This window comes from Podarcis pityusensis (genome assembly GCF_964106645.2).
Source record: "Podarcis pityusensis genome assembly, chromosome: 1".
Taxonomy (NCBI): Eukaryota; Metazoa; Chordata; class Lepidosauria; order Squamata; family Lacertidae; genus Podarcis; species Podarcis pityusensis.
In genome coordinates, this window is record NC_138028.1 from 18082999 (window position 1) to 18100263 (window position 17265).

Consider the following 17265-nt stretch of genomic DNA (forward strand, 5'->3'; position numbering starts at 1 on the left):
CCATAACTAATTGGGCCAGTCCTTTAATGGGGGTGGCTTAAGTGACTTCCTTTTTTTGGCAGAGCAGTTTAGAGTATTTTAAATTTTTCATGCAAACTGTTCCTGGATTTTCATAGAAACAGCAGTATATAAGATGGATGGATGAATAAGTAAGATGACATTCTTGTACAGCTATTTAGTTTTTAGTATAGGTCTGACAAACAAAGCAAGTTAATGAATGTATGTTTCTACAAAGCAACCAACTTGGTGTTCTTCTTCTTGTAAAAAAAAAAAAAAAAACATATTTGATTGCTCTTTGGCATTTCTAGAAATGAAACACACATTTCTGAAGGCTGAGCTGACAGAAGCTGAATATAGCCAAACTCTAGACATAAATGTTCTTTCTGCTTATTCTAGATAGAGCTCCTCAACAAATATGGGCAACCTGTAAACGTAAAGAACAGGTGGTAACCAGAGGTAGACTGAGTTGGCAATATGTGTATATATAGCATAATCGTGGCTTGAGAGTTATAGAGGAAGGGAAGAAGATATCATAAGAACTAAGGACAATGGGTGAGATCTAACTGTGGTCTCCTGCCAGCAGAAAGTAATTCTTCTGGTGCATCAGCATGTCTCCTTCCTTGCCTCTTTCCTGCAGATCTCATGAACCGCCAAAATATTCTGCAGTGGGTTGGGGGGGACCCTTTGTAGCAGATATACTTGATGATGTGGAGGGCAAAGAGGAAAGAGGAGTCCTGTTACACCGGTGGAAGTTCACCTGTGCCATGTTGCCTATCACCCCGTTCATTTATTTAGATTTATAGTCTCCCCCGTCATGAAGGTTTAGGGCAAGTAAGAAGAGCACCCTCCCAGCAAACAAAAAGCCAAATAAAATGGCATTGTCTTGATAAGAGGCACTAAGTATGATTTTTCGAAGCCTCTCTTCTTGCCTCCCTTAGAACGACCACAGACGCCAGTTTCCCTTGAGCTTTCCCCCCAGCCCTTATGTACGTCTCTGCGCCTTAAGCAAACACGCGCCGTGAAATAAAGCACAGCAGCTGCGCATCGCTCCTGCTGTACACCCTCTTTCCCTTCAGACGTAGGTACCACTGACAGATTTTTCTATTGTTTTCTCCTCAGGGCCGTCCAGGCCTGCAAAGCTGCCGGCGGCCTCCATAACTGCCTCCTCCCACCCTCACACATCGGTGATCGCAACACCACCTCTCCACCGTGCTCTGACCTCATTCCCGCCCTGCCTGAGCCTGCCCTGCTGCGGGGAGCGTGCAGTCTCAGTTGGCGGGTCTCAAACTGAGACTGGCACATTTGGATGTCATTGTCAGTTGTCAGGTAATAGAAAACGCTTTTATTGTCGCTATGTGAAGGTCAGCTGCCAACGCGATGTCCTCTTTAGTTATGGGAGCGCCAGTTCCGTTTGGATGTGTAAGGACACGGGTAGCAGCACACTGTATGAGAACAACTCCTGGCCATTTCTACGGCAGGAGTTAAAATTCACTTGTAATTTTTATTTTGGGGGGGGCTGCGGTCTAGCCGACCTCAGAAGTTGCCACAGGTCTGTTGTTGTTGGTTTGTTTATGTCAAGTTGGGAACTAACGTCTTGAGAATCCTCACACAAATGTGATACTCCGACACCAAGATTTTATCTCTCTGGGCTGTTTACTTTTAAGCTTAATTGGATAACATTTAGCATCTGAGGTCTTTCTTCCTAATGATTTGTGTTAAAGGCTTTCCTCAGATCTCAGAGGCACATGGCATACTTATGGTCCACACACTTTTTCTTCACTGCTTTTTTTTTTTTTTTAGCCTCTCATTAATTTCTTCCTTGTTTCATCAGTGCAAAGCAAAAACAACCTGGACATAGCAGACTGTACATACTAAAAGGCTACTAAAAGATGCTCCCCAAAAGTTCAGCCTAAACCCTACAGGTATTATGGGAGACAGTAGCTGTATGTGACCTGATAAAAGCCTCTTTCTCAGAATACTGGAGCCTAGAGCTCACCCAAGGAACCTGGATCCTGGGAGATTCAGGACTGCTGAAAAGAAATAGTTTTAACTCTGCGCAGAGTTGGGGGAAAAGCTGTGACGTTCGTTGTCACAAAATATGGCAATGGCTACCAAGTTGAAGGGCTTTAAAAAGAGATTAAACAGATCCGCAGATGATAAGACTATCAGGAGCTACTAATCATGATGGGTATATATAGTACCTCCAGGATTAGAGGCAAGGTGTCTCTGAATACCAGTTGCTAGGGCATAACATCAGGGAAGTGCTATTGCCTTGAACATCCAAGGTACGTTTGGTTGGCATTTCCTCAGTTCCCGAGGAAAAGTTGCCACTGCTGTAGATTCCTCCATTCTTCAACAATTTCACAAAATGGGTCAGATCTTAGAGTAACTTCTGAGTAGACTGTGAATTCCATTGCATCTTAACCATCTTTTTCTGTAGCTCGTAATAGTGGCTGTTTATACCAGTGCTGGAGAGCTTGCTCCAGTAGAGTCTTTCCAGATGATCAGGGTTTATTTTATTTTATTTTAATGAATTAATTTTTCTTTACAATTGTTCACAGTATAAACAATAACAAAACAATACCCCATCTCACCCACAACTTTTCCCATGTGCTAATGAGAAACGTATAACTAAAAGAGGGAAAGGAATAAGAAGCAATAAAGTCGGCATGAAGAGGCAGAAAAAGAGAAAAGAGATAAAGAAGGAGAGATGAAGAGAGAAAGGACTAAGAGGTAGGGCAGTGGAGAACCAAAGGGGTGGAAGTACATGAAATTTAGTACAGAAGCAAATCCAGAAAATTCTGGCTTCTTTTTTTTTTTTTTAAGTGATTTTCAGGAGTCTCCGATTATGAGACATTGTCCTACTGCAGTAAATTCTCATTTGTTGCATTCAGCCCACACGCATTCACTAAGATGCTTATTGTTTCTGTACATTATATATCTTTATATAGGACATGACACTTTGCAATGTATAAAAGGAGAAGTCCCTGCACTGTGGAATTTACAATCTAAAACTTCTGTTGGATTGTTTTTTCCCATTTTGCACCTGGGAAAAGTCTAGTCTTCCTTCAGGTAGTATGTCAGTTGTGATGGTTGTTGTCCTGGGGAAGGTGGTTGTCTGTCTAAGTTACATTGTGATACATATCCATGAAAGATAAGTCATACGAGTGGCGTGAATACTGCTCCATATATGAGAAATTGTGTGGTGCATGTTTGGTTGGGTCAAAAGTGACGATGAATCTAGCTCTCTGGTTTGAACCCATCCCTCATTTGAAGGCTTATTTTCATCAGTCCGATGGGATACTGACAAACTGGATGTAACCTCATAGTGTGTGCATCATGACCTTCATAAAATACACAATAACTTTCGCACAAATTTCCACCTTTTTAACATATGAATCCATGCTGCTGCTGTTTTATTATGTCATCATTGTGCATGGAATTTTAGAATAACAATCCAAAGACAACCCTTCATCAAGAAGCTTACAGTCCAAATCAAACCAAATTCAATAATAATAATAATAACAATAATATTTTTTATTATTTATACCCCACCCATCTGTTTTGGTTTCCCTAGGCACTCTGGGCAGCTTCCAGCAAAATAAAAATCATAATAAAATGTCAAACATTAAAAGCTTCCTGATACAGGGCTGCCTTCAGATGTCTTCAAAAAGTCAGAGAGTTCTTTATTTCCTTGACATCTGATGGGAGGGCGTTCCACAGGGAGGGCGCCACCACCAAGAAGGCCTGCTGCCTGGTTCCCTGTAACTTCACTTCTTGCAGTGATGGAACCTCCAGAAGGCCCTCGGAGCTGGACCTCAGTGTCCAGGCTGAATGATGGGGGTGGAGATGCTCCTTCAGGTATATTGGGCTGAGGGCCAGTAACTGAATAGGTGGAGGAGAGGGAGGCAGAGTTAATAATAAATGAATACGAACCAGTGCATTCAAGCTACAAGAAAGGATATTCCCACTAAACATCAGAATGAACTTTCTGACAGTAAGAGCTGTTTGACAGTGGAATGGACTCCCTTGGGAGGTTGTGGACTCTTCTTCCTTGGAGGCTTTGAAGCAGAGGTTGGATGGCCATCTGTCATGGATGCTTTAGTTGAGATTCCTGCATTGCAGGGGGTTGGACTAGCATGGTAAGAACAATACTTGAAGAGCTTTTGACTTCCTTCACTTTCTTCTTCCTCCCCTCTCCTCTCGTGCAGCCAGTTCGGAAGCTTTTGCTACTGGTTTGCACTAAGCACAGTTTAGTGGCTTCAAGCCAGTTGCGTAATCCATACCTCAAGGTAGCTTGTTTCAAACAGTGCCTAGTTAAGATTAAGTACAGTTTGTCACGTCTGGACATAACAAGCCGTGGTTAATGTAAACCTGAAGCAAAAGCTTATGCATTCCTCCTTGTGGCCCATGCTGAAGAGGGAATGCAGGGTCTGAGACTTGGCATCATAATACTAAGACACAGTTTAGTGTGTCCAGACTGGGCCATTGAGATATGAAAAAGAGGTAGTAGATAAAGTGAAGGGGTGTAGATCTTTAACACAATGAATTTATGTTACTGCACAGGGGAAAGGGAGGGGTTACAGTTCAGCGGTAGAGCCTGTACTTAGCATCCAGAAGATTTATTCTATTGCAATTTATTGTAAAATAAATAAACCTGCTATCCCCGCTTCAACGGAGATGCTTTAAAGCAGCTCACAAAACAAAATAACAATGAGCCAGTAATGAAAAACTAATAAATTAAAACAACAACAGCATTTAAGCACACCCACACCCTACAAAGAGAGCCAGACTTTAAACACATGGTAATCTAAGCAACAGTAAAATCATAAAAACTTGGGGATGAAAAAAAGTCGTCAGATGCTTTCAGAACACAAACAAAGAAGAGAGTTGCCTATATGAGGTACTGCATTGCTTCCAAACGCATCTCAGAAGGCAATGACATGGACATGAGGAACCCATTAGTTGATCTGAAAAGATGGGAGGGTTCACATGAGAGGGAACAGCCCTTCAAGTAGCTTGGTTCCAGACCAGTATGGGTTTTTGAGGTAATAGCCACCACCTTGAATAGCACTGAGAAACAGACCAGGAGCTAGCACAGCTGGATTCAGTAAGGATCCGAGATCCAATCCTTGAGGGCCCTGGCATCAGTGGTTGGCATGATCAGGTATCTGCTGAGGACCCAATCTTCAGCAGAAGGCCCACTGTGACAAGGGCTCCTCTTCACCATGGCAACCTGCTTGATCACCTTGGCCTAGACAGTGGCGGTGGGAATAGTAAGGAGAAGGAGGAGCAACAAAAGCGACTGCCTGCTTGCTGATGGTCTCTCTTCCTAGCAAAGAAGCAGGTGATAGCAATGATGAGAAAGATGAGCAACGAGGTGACTCCATGAGGGAGGCAGGTCTGTGGATGGTGTGTTGCTGAAGGGCACACAAGAACCGGGAGCCGTCTCCTACTGTTCCTTTGGGCATCGCTGCCAGTTGGAATACGCAGTACTATTTTATCTATTTAATGACTTGCAGGCTGTTCTTCAGGCAAAACAACAACAACAAAACTTCCCATAGTGTTGGCAAACTATCCACAAACAGTACCAGGATAGATAGAGCAGTTTTCTTGAGTCCATAGGAAAGAGCTTTCTATGTTCCCCTGTTCATGGCCTGAATGATGGGAGAGGTAGATGACTTTAAGTTCTGGAAACAAAGGAGTTGACTAGTGTAGGCAAGAGCTGTTTTCCATGGTTTGTCCCACCCCACCCCACCGACTTAGTATATGGGCTTTGCAATGACGAATTCAACGTTTCTCCTACAGATACTTTATTCCGACAGCATTTATTTGACATAACATAGACGCGAGGAGTCTCTCCCGTATAGGAGATGTAGCAAGCCAGTGTGCTACCCTGTTTGCTCACTTCTTCTAAGACAAACATGCAGCAATAATGGAGAGAGTAAAACTAAGAATAGATAAGGAAAGAGTAACTCAATAAAGCACACAGAAGCAGGGGATGTATGCATTTTGCATTCCTTCACTTCCTACTCTGCCGGTCGTGCGCTGTTAGTTTTTTGGACTGATCTTATTTGCTGAGCAAGTTGTGCCAGTTTTAAGTGGGGGGAATCGACCTAGTATCATGGCTTCCTGTAGTTACTGCTGTAATCTGCAGCACTTAGAGAATACGTTAATATCAAAGCACACACTAAACATTTATGACAGTAGTTGGTCAAGTTTTGTTTGAAATAAAACATCTTCTTTCCCCCCACCCACCATTGGAGAGGAGCTTATTAGCCCCTTATTGTCTCATTCAGTGCAGAAAACGGAAGAAATCAGGTGACATTTGAAGCATGCTGCGGTGAAGAGGATTGTTTTACGGGTAGTCAAAATTAGAAGAAGCTCATTTGCATGGGATTTGTAAGGAAGGTGATAGCGAGGACTCCAGTGATAAGAATTGTGCAGTTTTCCTTTAGCATTAGAGGTTGGTCTGAGAGGGAAAGTTTCACCAAATTCTCAATCCCAGCATTTCACTTTCCAGACCTCTCTACATTTGCCTTGCTTAGTTTATTTTAAAGTTACTTTCTTCTGTTGTTAGAAATTTGTTTCTTCCTCTAAGCAAGGGTGGTTTTTTTTCTAGCTCTTTTTGTAAAACTAAATATGGATCACATCATCATCATCATCATTTTAATTCAGAATGTCTTTAGTTCGGATTTGAAGCAAAACTAGAATGAATAAAATATTTTGTCGTTGTTGTTGCGATTATAATTTTTAAGAAATAAAACACTTTACCAAAAGTTGGGGGGATGAATCAACTATTTTTTTAAAAAAACAACAACCCATGACTATAAAATGTCAATGTTCAAATCAACTTAAAAACAACACTCATACTGGGAAAAATATCTAGGGAAAAAACAAAAGAAAAGAAATCTTGCAGCTTTGGCCTGGACGATGGCATAGCACCTTTGCTGTTCAGAATTGGCATGGACAGGGAGCTGTTAAGAGAATGGTCTTAGATGCTGAAACTGCGGGAAACGGAGCTTTTGAGCAGTTTTGCAATTTACAGTAAACATTCTGCATTCCTGGCTGCCTGGGGATGTTTGGAGGCTGAAACATAAAACCTGCCATTGATAATACATCCTATTACTGTTTCTGCATGGTGTTTTCTATTTGCAGCCTGATCCTGAGTCTTGCTGTCCTGACTGTTACACTAGCTTAGTGTCACAATCCATGACTTCTCATCTCATCTTAGGCACATATATGCAGATTTTAGACTATTAAGCCTACAGTCCTGTACCCACTCCAATGAACTCAGTGGGGCTCACTTCTGAACATAGACACTATTTGTTGTGCAAGCAAGATTGTCCCATGGCCACGACCCTTTTTGAGCTTCAGAAATTGCAGGAGCATTCACAAGACAGTTGTTCCCTATTATAAATTGACCTCCTTAGTCTTTCTTTTTCTTTCCAATGCTAGTTCAGTTTTCTTACAGGCTTTGAATTCTATATAAAGCCATCACAAGGAACAGACTTTTGCAAGATGGGCCCAGTCCCTAAAATATTGCTTTTAAATATCTACAGACGTCTCTGTTGCTATGTCCTTTTTTGCCTCCAAGGAGAGGCTTCTGCCTGCTGAATTGGAGTCTCCCACTGAAACATGTTTAGTGTCTGTTTAATTAGAAGCTGGAAGGGAGTTGCAAAATTCACAGGCTTGTGGTGCATGGATCAAAACCAACACATTGCTCCTTTTTCTGATTAACTTGCTATGAATCCTTAAAAAAAATAAAGGGGAAAAAACCCTATAAAAAGTTGGAAGTAGTTCTGAGGTTTTAACTTTGATGAAGACAACTAAACCTAGAAATGTTTACAGACATCCACACTAATAGGTAGGAAGGACACACATTTTTTTGTGCACCCGGACAAGCAAAGTACAAGGCATCTAGTTTTTTCTCATTTATATCCCATTGCCCATATGACTAGCAAATATCACTGATGTAGAAAAATGAACCTATTGCTATCCCTTCCTCCCCAAACAAGTTATACCTCTGTGCTTTCCATTGGTGGCTCATAATGTTAATTTATATAGATATATCTCGCCCTTTTCTATAAGCTCAGAAAACCGCACACCAGTCGCATGCAAATATGTTTATTCCATGGGGTTCAAAATTTAATAATAAAGGTTACTGTTTTACGTTCCTAAAACTATCTGCCATTTTTGGAATTTTGTGCAGATGTGAGGGTTCTGAAGGTAACCCAATATTCATTTACCCACAATAACTGTTCTCCCCATTCCAGTGAAGGAAGCAGATCTGTACTTCCTCCAGATTTCCTTCCTCCATTCCAGTGAATGTAGCATCCCATATGGACATAGCTGAACATATGAAGTTGAGTTACGCCAAGGCAGACCATTGGCTCATCTAGTATAGTATTGGCCAGGGAGCTTTATGTGTGCACTGGAGAGCTGGGGATTGGGGTAAGAGAATTTGGAGATTATTGAACTTGAATGTGGCATTGAACTGTGTTGCAGATGGTGCGTTACTAGCTGAGTTGATTAGAATAATAGGAAGCAGCCTTAGACCATTGGTTCATCTAGCTCTGTATTGTCTACGGTGACTGGCGGGATTTCAGATAGGGGACATTCCCAACCATACCTGGAAATGATCTAACCTGGGACCATGTGTATGCATGAACTGCCACTACGCTACGGCATTTCCCCTGGACCAGTTCTTTGGGTCAATGGTTGCATCCATACCTATGTGCATGGGGACATTCTTATACAGTGGTGGCAAGCACCTACTTGGCCTGGACATGGCGACAGGCCAAGGCCCCCATCTCCTCTCCCCAGTGGCTTCTTCCTCACAGCTTCCTTACATTGCCTGGTCTGACTATAACATTTATATGTCACATTTTTGCCAATGCATTCAGGACAGAATACAGTGTAAAACACTGGTGTACGATCTGAACAGAGATCACACAAAGAAAAGATACAGAAAGGAAAGGAGAAAATAAGTGAATTCAGATATGGTATCCTAGAGAAAAAGAACTCTATTTTTATTTTTTTAGTCTCTGGTCTGTCTGCTGTGTGTTTTTGTAGCATCCTCCCGGGAGGCCAGATTTGGCCCCGATTCCTGTTCTAGCTGCTGATTCATATTCTTTGCAAATGAAAAATGCAACAGAAAACAGACTTATGCAAGTGGGGGAAATGAGGAGTAGCTTTTCATGTGGGGTGGGGACTTTGTCTTTAGTTTCCGCTACAAAACAGATTTTTTTTACCAATATAGACCTTTTCTCAGAGCTCAATGAAGCCCATATTTTAAAAAAATGAATTTTGCCTTAGATATTAAGAAGCAGTAAAAGAAAATGAAAAAGATTCTGAATACAAAAGATGGAAAGAAATCACAAATTCTGCATATTTAAAAAACAGCGAGTGGCCATTGACATGCATGATTAATGGAGAAGGTGGTGGAAGTTCAAGCTTCACTGAGGAACACACAGAGGCCCAAGCTCTCAGAGTTTAAAACAATATATCTCAAATACAAGGAGCTTGGCTGCATTAGTCATTAAGGTGTTCTAAAAATTACTGAGCGATCTTGTAAAGTTAACATCAGTTTGTCTGTACCGCCTTCTGTTCACTGAATTCTTTAGTCAGCCTGGTGTGTTCTTGCCATTGTTTTAAAGGTAAAAGGATTACCTGTAAGTAAAACAATGGGCTTGAACTTAGTGTGTGTGTTTAATATATACACATATATTAATATATAATTTTTCTCCTCTTCAATTATATCCTTGTATTCATTTTTGTGTGTGTGGCGTTTATACTCCCGAGTCAGCCAATGAGAATCCCTATATCAGACCACCCTTGCTGTGAAAAAAAAGGGAAAAGAAAAGAAAAGAAAAGAGCCTGATACAATTAATACAGTCTGTCTAGAAAGCAGCATTATTTCAGAAACGTTTATGTTAATGATATGGTATGTGTTCTGCACATTTCATACTCAAACAAGAAGCAAGCTTTTGTTTCATTCCAGACTGGGTTTTATTAAAACTGGAGGATCAATGGGAAAACAAAACAGTAATCAGAGCGGGGAATGTAAACTCATCCAGTTTGAAAAAAGAAAGAAAGCCGCGCCTCTTAACAGTGCAATCCTGTGCGCATCTACTCAGATATAAGTCCAGTTGAGTTCAGCGGCATTGTAAAGGTAAAGGGATCCCTGACTGTTAGGTCTAGTCGCGGATGACTCTGGGGTTGCGGTGCTCATCTCACTTTACTGACCGAGGGAGCCGGTGTACAACTTCCGGGTCATGTGGCCAGCATGACTGAGCCGCTTCTGGCGAACCAGAGCAGCACACGGAAACGCCATTTAGCTTCCCGCTGGAGCGGTACCTATTTATCTACTTGCACTTTGACGTGCTTTTGAACTGCTAGGTTGGCAGGAGCAGGTTCAGAGCAACGGGAGCTCACCCCGTTGCCGGGATTCGAACCACCGACCTTCTGATCAGCAAGTCCTAGGCTCCCAGGTAAATGCTTATAAGATTGCAGGCTTAAACTTCGCAAAGCTGTAGGAGAACGCCACAGGTCTTGCACCCCTTCTCGCATCATGCCCAGTTGGATAGCAACGCACACACCAAAATCAGGTTTAAAAACACGCTGCCCCAGTCCTCCCACTTTGCCCAGTGCCCTAGCCCTTGCATGAGGAAATGGTGAGAGGAAACTGGGCTGCTCATGTGCATGTGTCAGGGAGGGAGAGAGAGAGAGAGAGAGAGAGAGAGAGAGAGGTAACTACAGTGATCTATATTGACGCTACATATAAAATATACAATATTGGGAAAATGTGGCTTTCACCAGGGTGGAAATTGCTAAAGTTTGTGCTTGGGAGAAACCGCCCTATTAGCTGGCATTACTTAATATTTATTGATTTGAATAAAATATTTACAGCATCTAGCAGAATGGCATTTGTGCATGATAGTTACTTTAAAGCAAATATGCTTTACAAAAAGAAACCCTGACTCAAACGTTATGTACAGAGTGTTGCATCTCTCAGTTTATTATAGGAAAGCAACCAGGAAAATATGGCTGAGTGTGTGATTGTGTTTTATATTTTTAGGCAACGATTGTAGATAGGAGCGTTTCAGAAACTACGTGGAGAAACAAAACGAGAGCACTGTAAATATTCGGAGAAAGCTAAGAATCCATTTGGGGGGTGGGTTTTCTCTTCCACCCACAGCCCCTGGTGCTATTAATCTAAGTTAAGGACTGCCTTTGTTCTAAAGAGACATTCAAATCGATGTAACTCGGTAAATCCTCATCATGTAGAGTTAAGAAGCAGCAGGGGTAACAGTATTTAAAGATGTTTAAAAGTGCATTCTTGCCACTTCTAAGCACCCAGTCCTTGTGCATGCGCTGTGTGTGTGTGTGTGTGTGTGTGTGTGTGAAATTGCAATATTAGCAGGTGGAAATAGATGGTATAATCTAAACACAAAGGGACCTAAGGTAACCAAGGATGTAGGAGAGACAATGGCTCCAACACTTAGAGAGTTAACTGGATTTTATTCTAATACCCAAGCCCAAGAGCCTGAACTCTTCAAACACTCCAAATGTAGAGCTAAATCAAAGAATTCTGTTGCAAATCTGTACAAGATGTTGCTGTTCTCTCCCCCCACCCCTCCTCTGACAGGAGAAACATTTGGAAGTGTAGTTTCTTTCTTTCCCTTTCCTTCCTTCTTTCTTTCTTTTCTTTTCTTTTCTTTTTTTAATAGCTATCTTAAAAAGGAGTTTGGATGTTTAGCACAGCTGGTGCTCATTACATTATGCACTATCAATAAAATAGCATGTGTAATTAATTTTTAATGCGGTGCTCTATGCAGTGCTTTAAAGCAGTTACTGTATGGGGAGAGCTGACACTGGTCACCAGCGTCAGAAATATTAAAAGAGAAGGCTAGATTTTTGCATTTTTCAGAAGGTGTGGAAAAGAGACAGTAGCTGTCATCAGCTCGCTGTTCCTGGCCAAGCATAATCGCCTGGAATGCCTGTGTGTGTGTGTGTGTGTGTGTGTGTGTGTGTGTGTATGGGAGGGTTTTTGGAAAAAAGAAAGTTGCTTAAATAATAACCCAAGCCAGTGTGACACAATAGATGCAAGTTTTGCTCGGATGTGCGGGGCTAGCTGGAGACATTTTGTTGCCGGAGGTGAAAGGTGAGATGGCAGCCCCCGCCCTCCCAGTTCCACATAGAGAAGCCAACTGGGTAGCCAGTCAAATCTTATTTCAGCAAAGAGGATTGGATCCCTCCACCATACCTGAGAGCAGCAGGTTAGCTTGTGGAGTGCAGCATAGGCCTTTCAGAGCACACACAGTTCTGGTAATGGCTAGAGCAGGCACCCCCAACCTGCGACCCTCCAGATGTTTAGGCCTACAACTCCCATGATCCCTAGCTAACAGGTCAGGGATGATGGGAATTGTAGTCCAAAACATCTGGAGGGCCGAAGGTTGGGGATGCCTGGGCTAGAGGGACTGTGATTTTTTTGTGTTGGATAAGATTGTTATTATTAATGTTTGATGTTTTATTTTTGTTTTTATGTGTTGCAACCCAGCCAGATGGGTGGGGCAATAATAATAATAATAATAATACAGTCATACCTCATGTTATGCTTGCTTCAGGTTGCGCATTTTCAGGTTGCATCCTGCGGCGACCCAGAAGTACCGGAAAGGGTTACTTCCGGGTTTCACCGCATGCGCAGACACGTAAAATGACGTCACGCGCATGCACAGAAGCTGCGAATCGCGACCTGCATTCTTTTCAGGTTGTGAACGGGCCTCTGGAACAGATCCCATTCGCAACTGGAGGTACCACTGTAGTAGTAGTAGTAATAATAATAATAATAATAATAATAATAATAGGAAGTGGCCTGGGGAATTGCCACTGCTGCCCCCCTCTCCACATATTCACCACTGAATGTGGCTGTCATACTCTGCCCCCCCTGTGGATGCGGGGAATCTAGATACATATCCCTACTCAGTTGTAATGCTGGCTTGGTGACATCTCACACTTGTTCTGAAAGACCACTTAGAAATGAATGTAATGAGGCTCCTGGATACAGATGGTAACAGATTAATTGGCCTGGCTTTTTAAAAAAAACTGGTTCAGGCTCTGCTAAGGGAAGGTTTGGCTTAGGAAACTCTCAAAAGAGGTAAATAAAGCGCTGGATTGAGAAGAAAGTTAGTGCTCCCCGCTACACACACCACTGTCCGACCGATCTGAATTAAACCCCATTCACAGCTTGTAAATATCAAGCAAGGGAAACCTCTGGGGAAAGACAAATTCGGTTGCAAGTCTAAAAGAAAACAAAAGGGGAAGAAGCTGGGTTCTCTCCAGGAAAATTGTGCAGAAATAATACAAGCCTTTGCCTTTTCTTGTGGCTTTTGGTTGGTTACACTCAAAATAAATACCAAAACTTCTTCGCTTCATATTTGGGGAGTGACACTAATTTGGAAGACCGAAGGCCAAAAGGAATGGAACAAGGCCTACATCTTTTGCTCTGATAATTGACCAAATCATAAACAAATCTATTTACATTTTGGGGGTGTCCCCCCCCGGCCATCTATATGGCATGAATCGTAGTAGATGCCAGACTTTCCTGGAGATGAAAACCAAAGGGGATTGCTAGGATTTAAATAAAAAAATGGGGAAGGGGGGTAATATGTCATCAGGGCTTTTTTTCTAGAAGGGCTACTATTCCTTTTATAAAAGTTGCATAGGAAGCAGAAAATTCAACAGGTGTGGCATTTCTTACCATGGTTCTACAGTGGTGGGGGAAATGTACACCTGATATACCTGTAGGTTTCCCCTCCCTGTTAAAAATACAGAAGTCCTCTCAGGCCATGGAGTTGCCATTAGAGACAGGGGAGAGTTTTCATTCAAGTTTGCTTTTGCATTTTCCGGAACAGAACATGAACTGAAACACAGCCATCTTTCAAACTTTGCACATTTCTGAATTTTAGCAGTGCATTCACTCAGCCAAGTAAATTGCATATAGTAGAGAAAACACCACCTAAAAATGTGTTGTTATGGGAAATTGCTTTGCTGACGTGGGAACTACGTGGTTACATTTATTGGAGGAACTCAGTTGGCAGGCCAGGGGCCGCTACTGAAAAGGCTTTGTTCCTTGCTGCAAATACCTTTACCCCCCATATTGAAGGGGAAGGGGACCATCCAAATTTGTGAGTGGATGGCATCACATAGGGAGGGATGCTTTAAAAATATATATGGGCCTTGATGGTTGCAATACCTAGTTCCTTGGGGCTTGTTCTCGGGTAATCTGTACAAAAGCCCAAGCTGCATGTCTTTAAATATGGGTCTGCCCCACGTCCCATGTAGTGTGGGTGTGTGGGATCTGATTTCAGCAGCAAAAAGGGGAGGGGATCCTAGACTGTCCCTTGTCCTAGTCATTTTCCTCCTCTCTGGGCTTCCCCAGGAAGGAAAGTACCACTGTGGGAATGCTTATCGGTGTCCAGCTGGATGCCTCCTTTGCTCTTGCAATTGGGCTCCCCACTTTTTAAGCCATCACCATGAGCAGTTTCGGCTTTAGTGGGAATTGTAAAACGGAGTAAACCTTCTTTTGAATCGGGCTGTAGCAGATATAGGAAGAGGTAGGAAAAAATGCTGAAGCATATTTTCCAGCCAGTAGCCGGAGCAGGCAAACACGTAGGTAAGATGTGGTACATTTCCTTATTCAGAAACCGGGCAGGGATTTCCATCTTTCGCAGCAGCATCACCTTAGCAACAGGGTGAACTACCATGGATGATTTGTGTTGTAAAATCAGCCACGCTAACTTACTCCTACAACTCCTCAATTTCGCTAAATGCAGCCAGTCAGCTGAATGTCTCTTTGCAAACACTTCATAAAAAAAGAGAAAGATTAAAAACAGAGAGGAGGAAGGCTTGTGTGAAAGAATAATCTGCTAGGAAATGAACCAAAAAATTAGGGAACATGGTGCCTGCATACACTTTCTGGCCTTGTTCTCGGCACTGAGATCCAGCGGTGGGGTTTTTAGACACGCACATATAACAACTCGGTGTTTGCAACTGTTCTCTTATTGCCTCAACAAAATTCCACTCGGTCGTGTGCAACGTATGCCGAGCCGTTTGTTTTCATCTGATCACCTGGCATTTAGAGCATGGAGTCCTTCCGATCACTTGAAAATAAGTTGCCTTAAGCTCTCTTCAGGCATTCTTCTGCCTGACTTAAGTAAACACACTGGGGGAGCAGGGGGCGCAGAACACACTGGGGGAGCCTCGCCCCCATTGCTCTCTGCAAGTTGGAAGGCAGACTTCTGGAGAAGACAGCCTCTTGCACTCGAGGAGGCTCCACAAGAACAGGAAGCTCCACACTTCAGAAGTCCACCCTCCCAAATTAGCACAACTATCCCTGTGGCCCTCCCCTCACACGCTTACTTAACTTGGAGAGAGGAATGCCCAAAGAGGAAGTGCTTTGCATATGTTGTGTATTCTGAACTCTGCAGCTGGCTGCTTATGACAGTGTGTCGTGCAGGTAGGTGATGCCCTCAGAAACTCTTCAGAAACCTTTCTAATGTTGTAAGAGCAGAGCTGACTGTGTCCTGCACTGTCAGAACTTAATTCTTCCCCATGGCTCTTCACGGAGAATGGGAGGTCTGCGTATAGCTGCCTTCACCAAGCTGGTGCCCTCCAGATGTTTTTTTAATAACATTTTATTGATTTTCCAAAAATAAAAAACAACAATGCCAAAAGAAAACAAATTGACTTCCCTCTAACCCCTTCCTTGGTTCTATTGTTTATCCAGACACTGAATGTCCATTGTTAAATTTGTAATATATTTAAATCACCCATTATCCATTCATAATGGTTAAAGTGTAGCAAGTCAATAGAAAGTTGCTAATACTACACACCAGGCTTCTCCAAGTTGGTGCCCTCCAGATGTTTGGGAACGCAACTGCCGGCAACCTGTTAGCTTGGATGTTGCCGTTCAAAACATCTGGAAGGCACCAACTTGGAGAAGTCTGGTATGTAGTATTAGCAACTTTCTACTGGCTTGCTACACTTTAAGCAGCAGCCCCTCGCATGGTGAATGCTTTCATCCTAACATGGAGATGGCAATGGGGAAAGTGGCGTCAAGTGGTAACAGGAGACAGGGCAATAAAATAAAAGTTGGCAGCTCTGTACCATAAGAACACGAGAAGAGCCCAGCTGGAACGAGTCAGGGTTCCTCTCCTATTCTTACCAATCTTTACTTGGCCAAAATATTTTAGGCTAGATCTTTATATATGTGTGTTTCTTTCTGTGTGTGAGCACATGCTTATGTCACTGTGCTAATATTTAGCCTGAGGAATCTAGGTAAAACCCTGTATTTTGGCCCAGAAAGACATCTTGTTCTCCTCTTGTAGTTCACAGCTCAGGAAATGCTGAGCACATTTTTTTACATTAATTTTCACAGTTTGTCGTGGGTAGCAGCTAAACCCAAGAAGTTCTCTGCAGCGTACACAGATTCTGTGGCTGGCATTCATGGTCTTCAACATGGGCAAATTGATTCTTTCAGGGCTGAAAAACTGGAAAACCACTGGTTTCATTGGGTTCCTTGCATTGCAGCATCCAGTGAAGTGTAAATAAATTATCCCAGCAGCTGGTTTGAATGAGTGTTTCTTTGTATATGTTGTGTTTTTGTAGTATTTTCTTTTGGTTGTGTAGGATGAATTTTTCATCAGTGGATGAAAGAGGATCACCTAGTGCCCAGTTTATTACCTTTTAGGTGTTGGATTAAGACATTTTTATTCTCCCAGTCATTGTAATGCTCTGTCCTTTTAAAATCCTGCATACTGCCAATACTATTTAAAATGCTGGGGGTTTTTTGTTTTTTTTAACTTAGCTTGCGTATTGTGCTAATTATGTTATTTATTACTTTTAATTGGTTTATTGTGTTTTTCATTGTTTTGTTTCAAATTGTGCTGTAAATTGCCCTAGGATTAATATTGTGCAGGATGATAAATGAATACCATGAATGAATGAATGAATGAATGAAATATTGGAAAATAAATACCTTCTTTTTATCATTTATTTCTCCACCTCTCTGTTGGGCATCATATTATTCCATATACTAAGTGACTGCAGTCACTAATATAGTTTTCTTTTTCAAACAGTGCCCCCATCTTTTTTTCTTTCCGTCTGAGAATGTAGAATTGTAAAGAATGTTTGATTTAGGACAGTGGGGATGTGGAGATCAGAGGTTGAAATTAAAGATGTAATGAATCAGTAAGATGTCTA

The 17265-nt window shown here is 42.2% G+C and overlaps 1 protein-coding gene across 9 annotated transcripts in view; it reads left to right on the forward strand.

Moving 5' to 3' along the window:
* The window catches only part of BCL11B (BCL11 transcription factor B), a 164331-nt gene that overhangs the window by 77005 nt on the left and 70061 nt on the right, over positions 1–17265 (forward strand). For 6 of the 9 annotated variants that reach the window (XM_081017940.1, XM_081017939.1, XM_081017942.1 and 3 more), the window contains exon 3: positions 1120–1326. The exons of the other annotated variants lie outside the window; for them this stretch is intronic. In XM_081017940.1, coding sequence (XP_080874066.1) covers positions 1120–1326 — 207 coding nt within the window. The remainder of the gene's footprint in view (positions 1–1119; positions 1327–17265) is intronic. 9 annotated transcript variants of the gene reach the window in all.